General features: G+C 45.1%; 1 protein-coding gene across 1 annotated transcript in view; it reads left to right on the top strand.

Annotated features, from left to right (window-relative positions):
- LOC307085089 (CUB and sushi domain-containing protein 3-like) overlaps positions 1-12,738 on the top strand; it is a gene marked incomplete at both ends in the record, with an annotated part of 322,874 nt that overhangs the window by 83,625 nt on the left and 226,511 nt on the right. The window contains 1 exon segment of the mRNA XM_079749759.1: positions 10,184-10,296. Coding sequence (XP_079605885.1) covers positions 10,184-10,296 — 113 coding nt within the window.

The raw sequence follows: 12,738 nt of genomic DNA, 5'->3' as shown, positions 1-12,738 counted from the left end.
TCTGTGTGTTTGCTTTATCACCCCACAGTGGACTTATTGAAGCATTATCTACAAAATCACGGTGCCCAGATGGTTCTTTGACCTATTTCAATCGCACACATTTCTAAAGTACTTTTTGGCAGATGTTTTATCCCATATTATTTTATTTTATTTATTTTTAGATACTTTACAAGTCAACAATGAGCTGATTAGGAATCTTGCTTTGGGGAACCAACAGGTAGACTGCAGACTTTGGGGTTCTACCCAGAATTTTTCAATGGTAATCTTAACAATTGTTATTTTCTCCTTAATAAATCTATTTTTATTATGTATTTATCTTTTTATCGCTTAACCACTCTTTCTCTCTGCTTTTGACTGATGAGCTGCCCTAACAACTACCTTTCCCCGGAGTGGGATTAATGAAGTTTATCATCTTATCTTAACCCGCAGACTATCTTACCCCGCCCTCACTGTGCATGGGTAAACTGCAAACATGGCCTCGGCCTGCAGTATGGGTGTGAATGTCTCTTTGCTGCACGTGTGTCTTTGAGACTGCCGGGCAGACAAGGAGGTTAAACCACTATTCAACACCAGTGAGCGTCTCTCTTCTCGGGGCTAGAAAGAGCACTGATGGCCCCTGTCACCTCTGGAGCTCCAGGAATAGGCCCGGCATTATACGGATGTGCCCTGAAGAGGCTTATCGTGCCTGGGCATCACAGCGGCACAGGGAGGCGCCGGGTGGAAAGGGTGTTTGCACTGCAGGGAGGGAATGGAAAGTGACACTCAGTGACGCACATGAACGCACACAAACACATACAATCACAGACACACACACATGCGCTTGGACACACACACACAAACACACACACGCACAACTGCAAGCACAGGCACACACACACACACACACACACACACACACACACACACACACACACACACACACACACACACACACACACACACACACACACAGACACGCACACACAGATGCAGACTGATCAACAAGGGTTGCTAGCACAGGCTGGTACCCAAAGGATCAGCATCATTCTGACATGGACTGACGCTCACGGGCACGCTCACGGGCACGCTCACGGGTGTGCGGGTGTTTTTATGAGGAAGAAATGGGAATAAAGATGTACATATACTTATATATGTATATTATTTTTCTTTAATATTAAGTAGAGAGTTCATGTCTTGAAACAGACAACTTAGTCTGTGTATTGTTCGCGTGTGTGTATGTTTCTGTCTGTCTCTGTCAGATATGAGATTGATTGACACAGTAAATGATTGGGCCGTAAAGGTGACCTGAGATTCAATTTGTTATTGTTTGTGTAGACATGCATGTGTAAGTGTGTGTGTGTGTGTGTGTGTGTGTGTGTGTTTGCTGGTGAGTAGGGTGTGCGTGTGTGTGTGCGTCATTGTATTGTGAATTGTGTGCACTATTTAATGGATAGCATGTCACTTTGGTCAAGGACCTACCTACCTATATCCTCACCTCCCGCCACACACACACACACACACACACACACACACACACACACACACACACACACACACACACACACACACACACACACACACACACAGACACACACATACACACACGGGTGAGTTCATGGGGCACCAGGAGTGATTGATTTACTTGACACCAGTGACTATTGGCCACACAGACGGTAACCTTAGAAGTGTGTGTTTGTGTGTGTGTGTGTGTTGAGAGATTCTATCAGCGTAGTGTTATTAATCACAGACATCCCACAGACCCTGAACTCTAGACACAGACAGACATTTTCTCCATGGCCTGATGGATGGCGCGGCGAAGAAGCGATGGAGAGTAGTGGAGGAAGAAGAGAATAAGAACAAAGAAAGATACAAAATGTTCTTCATAATAGTTTCACTTTAACTTTCACTCGCTATTGTCAGGACTATTTCACTGATAATTTCAAAGGCTACCTGGTGGAAATCGGTTAATTGTAAATTTGCCATTTAAACAATCAAGGTCACCATCAGTTTAAAAAGGAACAAGGGCCAAAACAAACGGCGTGCAAAGACGGTTGCCGCTGCAGTATAAGTACTTTGCATACGCGCCAACAAGTTGGCCCAGCAGGGCGCTGCGTCTTTGTTTTCCCTTGTTGTTTGAACTGTTTTCTTCTTTGTTTTAAGCCCTGTGTTTGTAGTGAATATCCTTCCACTGCTCACGCCATCATTGACGTGCAGGACAACACACACACACAAGCAGACACACACACGCACAAACACGCCCGTCAGGGTGCCGTTAAGCTTGTTATAGAGCCGCCCACGGTAACTTCTCTGTAAGTACCTCTTTACTGTAAGAATAAAAAACATGGCACCTTTCTTTGACAAGGCAGTACAGTATCTGCTCATGCCAGGGGGCATTACGCGTTAACCGTGAAGTGAAATGTTTGCTTTTTGAAATAATGGTTTAGGATCAACTCGACTGCAGCTCTTAAACCTGGAGGAATAATGGATACCCCTCGTGTTTTGGCCTCAGAGTTTTCCTTTCAACAATTTCCTGACATACCTGTCATTACAGGACTGTTTGTTATAACAGGCCTTAATGGGTTAACATTACAGGACTGTATGTTATAACAGGCCTTAATGGTATAACAATACAGGACTGTATGTTATAACAGGCCTTAATGGGTTAACACTACAGGACTGTATGTTATAACAGGCCTTAATGGGTTAACATTACAGGACTGTATGTTATAACAGGCCTTAATGGTATAACAATACAGGACTGTATGTTATAACAGGCCTTAATGGGTTAACACTACAGTACTGTATGTTATAACAGGCCTTAATGGGTTAACATTACAGGACTGTATGTTATAACAAGCCTTAATGGTATAACAATACAGGACTGTATGTTATAACAGGCCTTAATGGGTTAACACTACAGGACTGTATGTTATAACAGGCCTTAATGGGTTAACATTACAGGACTGTATGTTATAACAGGCCTTAATGGTATAACAATACAGGACTGTATGTTATAACAGGCCTTAATGGTATAACAATACAGGAATGTATGTTTTAACAAGCCTTAATGGTATAACAATACAGGACTGTATGTTTTAACAAGCCTTAATGGTATAACAGTAAAGGACTTTATCGTGTAACAATATCACAACATCATCTGCATACAAGCCAACAAGTAACAAACAAGTAAACCAAGTGCAGGAACTGATAATAATTTAATTAGAGTCACACTTTATCTAACAATATCCGAGCAACATTGTTGAAAGTTGTAAAGATACACAACGGAATATATTTCAACATAGATGTCTTTAATCTTTTTTCCAGTAATACAAACAACAAGCACCAAACAACTTGGGACTCACGCTCCAGTGCCAACTCGGCTATTATTTAGCGGCTCAACCAAATGCGAAATTATCAAGAGATTAACTGCATTCTGCATGTTCATGTCGCATAAAATTAAGTTTGGAGTCCAGTGAACCCAGCTGGCTGTACACATTATCAGACTTGCGTGCAGATGCCTTGAGTGCAGTGATTTTTGTTTTTTTCACCGCGTATATGGCCTCTGGGATCATGCATTCTGCAGTTTAAGCATCCTTCGACGCATTAAGAGCCTTTACGAAACGGCGTCCATAACGATGCCGTGTTTAATTTTTAATTGTAGAGAGCTAGGGAAAATAAAGCATTCTGCACCATATTTAAGTTTGTCACCCGTCCCTGGGAGATCGGATGTTTAGCACATGACCTCATACGGTTCAGTTCTGACCAGGGCTCTGGTCTATGAATCACAACAGATTCCATACAGATCTACATTCAACAGCCTCTCTCCATTGTCTCATATCTCCCTCATGTGTTCTATAATGTAAGCCGCCATATGCTCTCTATTATTTTTTTTCATATTTACAGTTTTTATTCATGCTGTATGATATTTTTTTCCGGTGTAACCCAATTCAGTCACTTAATAAACATTGTAACGTTCATCTTTTGACCTATCTAACGTTCAACCTATGTTTGAGATGTGGTGGGTGGACTGAGGGGAGCGATGTGGAGAGAGAGAGAGAGAGAGAGAGAGAGAGAGAGAGAGAGAGAGAGAGAGAGAGAGAGAGAGAGAGAGAGAGAGAGAGAGAGAGAGAGAGAGAGAGAGAGAGAGAGAGAGAGAGATGGAAAGGGAGAGAGCGAGGGGTCGGGTGAGTTACAGATGGCTGTGTGTGTGTCTGCTCTAAGCTGTTAGGAGCAGGTTCCTCCTGGAAGTCATACAGCAGGGCCTGTGTTTGGGGGCACAGGGACTGGGAGGCCAGCACAGAATGAGAATAAATGCTCTGGAAATTGACACTGTTACCCGCCTCCCAACGGAGAGGGGAACAGCCAGAGGAAGGGAAATGATAGAGAGAGGGAAGGAGGGAGAGAGAGAGAGAAGGAGAGAGAGGGAGGAGGAGAGAGAAGGAGAAGGAGAGAAGAGGTAGTTGAGTGTTTTTATCTTTGGGCTCAGGGAAAGGGTGGCTGTTTAGACGAGAACAAACCATAAAACGACAACAGAAAAGGGACATAATTTGATGTATTCACCACCAGGGATCGTAGCTTTCCTCGATAGGTACTTGGTAACATGCATTCATACATAAACAAGCAGAAATGAAATGCACGCACACACACACACACACAGACACACACACACCCACACACACACAATGCACACACATGCACACAAACACACACACAACTTTGGGGTCTTGTGAGATGTGTATATAGTTGTGAGCATGCCCGTGGCCAGCTTTGAGGGCACCAAGGTCCGGAAGTCTGTTATTTCTTTGGCGCCAAAAATAAAATTGGAAATCAAATACAATTGTATAAAATGCAGCCGTGTGTGACATCTGGTGGTGCGTGTTGGACCCCCACATACCCCTCTTTCTTTGTCTCACTCTTTTTCTGCCTCCCTGTCCCTCTTTTTCTCTCGCTGTCTCTTTCTCTCTCTCTCTCTGTCTCTCCCTCTCTGTGTCTCTTTCTCACTCCCTGTCTCTCTCTTCTCTCTCTCTCTCTGTCCCTCCCTCTCTGTGTCTCTTTCTCACTCCCTGTCTCTCTCTCCTCTCTCTCTCTCTGTCTCTCCCTCTCTGTAATTCTTTCTCACTCCCTGTCTCTCTCTTCTCTCTCTCTCTCTGTCTCTCCCTCTCTGTGTCTCTTTCTCACTCCCTGTCTCTCTCTTCTCTCTTTCTCTCTGTCTCTCCCTCTCTGTGTCTCTTTCTCACTCCCTGTCTCTCTCTTCTCTCTTTCTCTCTGTCTCTCCCTCTCTAATTTTTTCTCACTCCCTGTCTCTCTCTTCTCTCTCTCTCTCTGTCTCTCCCTCTCTAATTTTTTCTCACTCCCTGTCTCTCTCTTCTCTCTCTCTCTCTGTCTCTCCCTCTCTGTAATTCTTTCTCACTCCCTGTCTCTCTCTTCTCTCTCTCTCTCTGTCTCTCCCTCTCTGTAATTCTTTCTCACTCCCTGTCTCTCTCTTCTCTCTTTCTCTCTGTCTCTCCCTCTCTGTGTCTCTTTCTCACTCCCTGTCTCTCTCTTCTCTCTCTCTCTCTGTCTCTCCCTCTCTGTGTCTCTTTCTCACTCCCTGTCTCTCTCTTCTCTCTCTCTCTCTGTCTCTCCCTCTCTGTAATTCTTTCTCACTCCCTGTCTCTCTCTTCTCTCTTTCTATCTGTCTCTCCCTCTCTAATTCTTTCTCACTCCCTGTCTCTCTCTTCTCTCTCTCTCTCTGTCTCTCCCTCTCTGTGTCTCTTTCTCACTCCCTGTCTCTCTCTTCTCTCTTTCTCTCTGTCTCTCCCTCTCTGTGTCTCTTTCTCACTCCCTGTATTTCTTTCTCACTCTCTCTCTTCATCTCTCTCTGCCTCTCTCTCTCTGTATGACTTTCTCCCTTTGTCTTGCTCTCTCTCTCTCTATAAAAGTTAAACTTCAATATATTTTTGATTGCGTCTCTCTTTCGTGTTTAACAGTGTCATTCTTGACACTGTTAAAAAATAGACAACCCCCGAGTTCCATTCAAAACCCTTTTGAATGGATCTCAGAGTTGAAAAGAAGCAGAGAATGAGCAGATGATGGGCGTGTGGCAGGGGGTGTTTGTAGGTCGCAGATATCCGGCTGTCTGGTTGCTTTTCCGTGGTAAAATGGAGCAAATTAGATTCCTGTGTGTATTGGCGGTTTTCAAAGGAGGAAACACTTTTTGACGGGGAGCTGAGAGGGTTTTTCTCACCGATATTGGGACGTCTTCATCCGGGTGCTAATGCGCTATCGCGCAAATACATTTCCTCACACACACTTTATATTTTTTCTTTCATACGTACATACACACGCATACAAACATGCATTTATTTTCTTATTCCTATTTATTTTCTTTCAAGCACACTCACACACACATACGCATTATTTTTCATCCTATTTGCTCCTTTCAAATATGCACACAAACAGCCACAGACACAAAAAACGCCGTGTGCAGGTGCGTGTGCTTTCCCCTGTCACCGCACGCGTCCATCGCAGCGCCTTGAGCGCTAACGTTGACAGGAGAGGAAACAGGAAGGACACTGCAAACAAGACGTTACACAGGAAGTAGATGCGAGGGGAAGGTGCAGATGCCGCAGCGTAGGAGCGGAGCCGGGATCTTTTCAATTATAATCCATCCAACATGTCCACCGCTTCCGCCACCTCCCCGCCATAGGTCTTCCACAGGCGCTCGGAGACCTGGGTTTAACCGTCGACTGGTTTAAACCAAGGATAGCTTGGTTTAAAACGGCCGCAGCGTCTTCTCCCTGCCGTGTTGTCATATTTCTGCATTGGCGCGCGTCCCGCCTGTCTGAGGTCCTAGCCATTGAACTGACAAAGGATGAACTGAGGATGAACCAAGGCATGAATGGTGTTGTGTTCTTCAAGAGAGCAGGGATGTCGAAATTATTGTCGGCCCTGTGTATGCAAAACCAAAAACTGAACCTTGAAATCAAAATGGACTCAAAAAAATGTTATATAGTTGTCGAACCCTTTCAGTCGTTTGATTTGTGGGGTACCAGAAAAATCTTTAATTCGTTGTATAATTCCCATGGTCTCTGCTTTTCAACCGTGAGGGTTTTTGTATTCAGAGGACTGAGAAGACTTCTTGTAAACCAAGGAGGTTTCCTTGTTAGTGTTGATCTACAGGCCATACAGAGTTTATATCTTTAGTTAACATACGAAATAATGAAAAAACAAATCTTAACCTTCAATTTTACCTTGCGAAAGGTAACTGCAAGTTGAAACGGAAATACATCAGTTCACACATAGTTCATCACACAAGGAGGTAAAGTGGTAGAGTTTGTGTGTGTGTGTGTGTGTGTGTGTGTGTGTGTGTGTGTGTGTGTGTGTGTGTGTGTGTGTGTGTGTGTGACTCACTCACTAACATAGACTTGTATTTGAGTGAGTCTAATTGCAGTGGCATGTTTGTTCGGTTGTGTGCAGCATGCATGCATGCATGCGTTAGCGATGCACTCCTTTGACATTGCAAGTACGTTCCATTTCTGAGGTGAACAGATTTCACGCCGTAAAGACGGACAGATGGTGAGATAGAGAGTGGGCGGCAGCGACGGAGGAAGGCGGGAGAGAGGGAGGCAGGGAATGGATGGAGATAAAGGCAAACTGGCAAGGTACTCAAATGGAAATTGCCTCTTTTTGGTCCCCCATGGAAAACATAAATTAATTGATGGAAAGATGATGAATGAAGTGAAGGAAAAAGGTGAAGGGGAAAAAAAATGGATAGGACAGTACGTCAAGAGGCATGTGAACAGCACAACATACAGCTTGGGACGACACTGGTTCAGGGAGAGAGCAAGGCCCCAGAATGGAGAGAGAGAGAGATAGAGAGAGAGAGAGAGAGAGAGAGAGAGAGAGAGAGACGGAAGGGACAGAGATAGATGAGAGAGAGAGAGAGAGACGGAAGGGAGAGAAAGAGACGGAAGGTAGGAGAGAGGGAGGAAGAGATGGAGAGAGAGAGAAAGGGACAGAGATAGATGTGATGAGAGAGAAGAGAGAGAGATGGGCGGAGGGGAGAGAGATGGCGAGAGAAAAATAGAGAGGGACGGATGGGGAGAGAAAGATAGGGAGTGAGTCGATGGCAGAGTTGGAGGAGAAGGAATAAAGATGGGGGGAGAAAGAGATAGATGGAGAGGGACAGAGTGCGCGAGGGGCAGAGGGAGGGAGAGAAACTGAAGAAAGATAGAGGAAAGGAGAGGGTTGGTAGACCAGGGAAGGAGAGAGAGACTGTGAGAGTTTACCGGTACAAAGTGATGGGCAAAGGGTTAGACTCTCAAGATGAACGACTGTCTGTAATTCGCCTTTTTTTTTTTACAGAAAGGTTTGTGAGGCCAGATGTGCTGTAAACAAAGATGGAGTGTATTAGCTGGGCCGGTGATTTTATAAAAGACCTGAGATATGGGGGTGGTGTCTGCAACGGCAGCTGGAAGATGTGAAGACTCTCAGAAACATGCGGGCGTAGTGCGGGCGGTGCACAATAAATGTGAATTAAAGATGGTAGTGAATGGTAGGAATGAGTTAGACACCAACAAAAAGTTGAATGGAAAAGGAGGTGAAATAAGAAACTACCGTGATAAAGGAGGGTGGATTTAGGAGGCAGAATTGAAGAGGAAGAATGATATGATGAGAGATGGAGCGCGGGAGAGCGAGAGAAAGGGGAAATGATGGATAGATAGACGGATGCTACATGGATGGATGGATAGCTAGGCACTCTGTGACTTAAACTGTGTCGAGCTACAGGGTGGGGCTAGTAAGTGGGTCAAGACATTGACACCTAACCTGAATCCATCCTAACCAGTAGCCCCTGCTAACCACAGAGACGGCTTTTTTGAGGTCACGTATCTTCCCCAAAGTTTCACCCCAGTACCAAACAGTTTCCACCGCTCTGCTCAGAATGAAATAAATCACATTTTCAACCGGTCACAGGTGCAAGGTTGCTTTTTGACATAACCGAGGCATAGACAAAAAATATATTGCACTCAGGGAGAGGAAATGGGAAATACACTGACGGATCAAGGCCGGGGGCGGGCGGGAACCAATGGGAGGCGTTGAACGAAAAGTTTGAATGAAAGGATCCTACCTGTTGTTATACACACTGTACTGTAACATTAGAAAGGTGCTCTAGGACGTTTATGATGCCCTAACAGAGGGGACGGTAATGGGGAACAGGTTGGAGTGATATAGGGAGGAGACGGGGAGTAATAAAACAGTTATTATAGACAGGGACTTCATAAGAGTCTGATATGAGGGACACAGGCGACTGGCGACTGGAAGAGAGGATGAAAGAGTGACAGAGACAATGCAGAAGAAGGAGAGGCGGGCATTGCCATGTTCGTGAGGGGCTAATGCCGTGAAAACAATGCCGTTTGAAATGGAGAAACGATTGAAAAGACGTAGACAGCATGGGATAGGAGGGGGAAGAACGAAGGCTACTGTTATAGGCAAGGGGCGGTGTTGCAGATTAGCTGCAGAAGAGGGAAAGGAGAGAATGATGAAGGGTGGGATGATGGTGGAGGATAAATAAAAAAGGATAGTTTCGTGTATCGTTTGAGGGGAGCGATGGGATGGGTAATGCTTCAAGCTAATTGAGATAAAAGTAAAAGTTCATACAGGGTTTTCATTCCTCTCTCTGACTTCATTCTGTCATTCTTACTGTCAACCCCGTGACAATATGACTGACATACTTCATCAGCATGAACGGCAATTGGAATGGGGTTGGGGGTGTAGTCATTCAGCAGCTGTTTCATGTTTTATCTGCTACCAGAAAGCCCAGTCATGTTTTCACATTGAAACAATAATAGCGAGTTACGTAACCGATGGAAGCAATTCCCCATCGCTCAGAACAGTAAAAAGAGCGATTTCAGAGACCTCAGGGTCAGATTATTCAACGCTTTCCCTTGAGCACCTCTACGTGTCTCAGTCCTACAAGCCATCCTTCACTTCCTGCTTGTCCATTCCTCCTTCATTTCCTGTTCATCCATTCATCGATTTCCATTTGTTTGTTCTGTTATTCGGCTTTCGAGGGGTTACATAACCGGTAGAAATGGGTCCGTACGTTTCTTTCCGGAAGCAACCGATTATTTCCCATGAACAGCATTTGCGGTGTTGTTATTAGTATTGTGTGTATTTCGCTTTTCCTAACCCGACCTCCGTTGTTTCCCGCTCTGTTGTTCAGGCTGACAGGCTTCCAGGTGCCGTCCCCGGTCACCAGCACGGGAAACGTGTTCTCTCTGAGACTCACCAGTGACTTTGCTGTCTCCGCACACGGCTTCAAGCTCAACTATGAAGGTAAGGCCCGGGGGGAGGGATTGATGTGTGGAGGGACGGATGGATGGATTGAAGCATAACCACGATGCGGAGACCCTGGAGGGATGGATTGATGGGGAGATGGATGGATGGAAAGATTGAGGGAGGGATGGAGGGACGGATTGATTGAAGCTCAGCTAACGCGGGTGAGGCCCACACAGTAAATCAGCCGTGTAACTGTGGGGGCTGAGATAGATGGGAGGAGGAATGAATGGATGAATGGATGATGAATGGATGAACGGGAGTGGTTGGACGTGGTGGAGGTGGTGGGTGTGATAAGGACAGATGGATGGACGGAAGGATGGATGACGCTTATTTTGGAAAATGGCATCAAGTCCAACTAACCAGCCAGTAAATCGGCCATTTTACTCAGGGGCTGGTCTCAGCATCCAACCAACCCCAGAAATACAGGCAATGGGTAAGAACCGGTGACTATTACTATTCATCAAGTAAGGGGTTAGGTTGTTGGGTAACTGATTCAAATTTGAATCTGTGCTCCAGGCAGCCACTTCCAGCGGTACGGCGGGGACACAGGTTTTCAGATTGGATTTTGATTAGGCAGACGTGGAGGGGCACGAGGCTGGATGTGCGGGTGAATACACGGTTTCATAATCACGTGTTTTTGAAAGACACACACCGAAAATCGTTTTATCGTGCTGATTTGTGCTCTGAATTAATTTAATTTCTTTAAGGTATTGAAGAAAAATCAATGGGATATTTAATGGATGGTTCTGATTTATACACTTTTTTGCTCGGTTACACTTGGTGTCAATGCGACTTTCCAAACTTTTCCGATCTCTATTCCGAACTCTTCTCCAATCTTCCTAAGTCAGCCAGACGACCTCCCAATGCCATCTGGGCACATCGGAATCCCAGAGCAGCCGAGATCCATTTCAATACGCCCCGAGACAAAAACTAGAACACAGATAAACAAACCACGCCTTTCCAAGCAGGTCAGAGGTCAATGTTGGCTAATCCCCGGTCCAGAAACCTAAACAAAAGTTCGCCAGACGAATTCCCTGTTGCTCCCATTGTTTCTGCTCGCGAGCACATTCACAAGGACGACTACCGACAACGCGCCGGATGACTTTTACTTTTTCCTGAGATCCTGAGATTTCCATTATTGGCATCGCCTCAAGTGCACACAAAGACCCCCCCTCTCCCCCTCTCTCCTGCTAACCCTTACCTCCACCCTTCTGTCTATGTCTGTGGTCAAGAACCCCAGTATTGCCGTATAAGGACGTTCCTCCTCCTTAAAGGAACAATCTGTATTACTTAGCCGCTTTAAGTATCCTTTAACTCTACGTTGAGGAAGAGGTTGTTTTGCGTTATTTGTTTTCAGGGCCCCCCGTTTAGTGTACACCATGCCCCCCCCCCCCTTACATTACCACAGTGTTCTGCTGCATAATTAAGCAGTAGGGCAGATACTATTTCATCCGAACAAGCAGGATATTAAAATACAGGAGTACCAGACCCGGATGACTTCTGTGTAAAACACAAACACTCACATAGATGTATCAACAGACTCTCACACACACACACACACACACACACACACACACACACACACTGATCATAGCCTCTCCCCGCTGTTTAGGAGGTTTGCAGTTTTTATTGGATAATGACTGGACACAAATTGATACACATTAAAATAAAACGTGTAAACACAATAATTGCCCCTAATTAATATGAACTTATGTTTAAAATTCAGCTATTTGCATGGACCATATGTTGCCATAGCGAGGTCATAGCCTCTACTCTAATCGGTCTGTGTGTGTGTGTTTGTTTGTGTTTGTGTGTCCTTCTTTCTCACTCTGTCCCTCTCCTAGTTGTAAGTGCCAGGGTCACCAGTATTTTTCAGTACAGTCTGTTTACTCGCTGCACAATTAGTCAAGCTTTTGAAATGCGACACATAATTATCTAACCAAAATAAACATATATTCATCTCTAATGGTAAAATACAGAATCTATGGTGGACATAGTGGACAGAAACACAAACATACACACACATACACATACACATACACACACACACACACACACACACACACACACACACACACAGCTGCTCACCATCTCTGTGTGAAGCCCGCCCATTGATTCCAACTGAGACCTTGAGGGAGTGTTGTGTCAAGAGGTAGAAGGTTCCGGGCTGCTCTCTTTACTCGGGCGACCAGGTCTGATGGACAGGATGTCCTTTCATGTGATGGTCCGCCTCCTTGAACATTCCTTCCTGTACCACCAAGGTGTGTGTGTGTGTGTCTGAGAGAGAGAGAGAGAGAGAGAGAGAGAGAGAGAGAGAGAGAGAGAGAGAGAGAGAGAGAGAGAGAGAGAGAGAGAGAGAGAGAGAGAGAGAGAGAGAGAGAGAGAGAGAGAGAGAGAGAGAGAGATTTATTATTGAGTATGAAGTCAGAGGCAGTTTGA

This window comes from Pollachius pollachius, assembly GCF_949987615.1.
Source record: "Pollachius pollachius genome assembly, chromosome: 13".
Taxonomy (NCBI): domain Eukaryota; kingdom Metazoa; phylum Chordata; class Actinopteri; order Gadiformes; family Gadidae; genus Pollachius; species Pollachius pollachius.
Note: the sequence above shows the minus strand (reverse complement) of the source record. Positions and strands in the feature narration are given on the sequence as shown.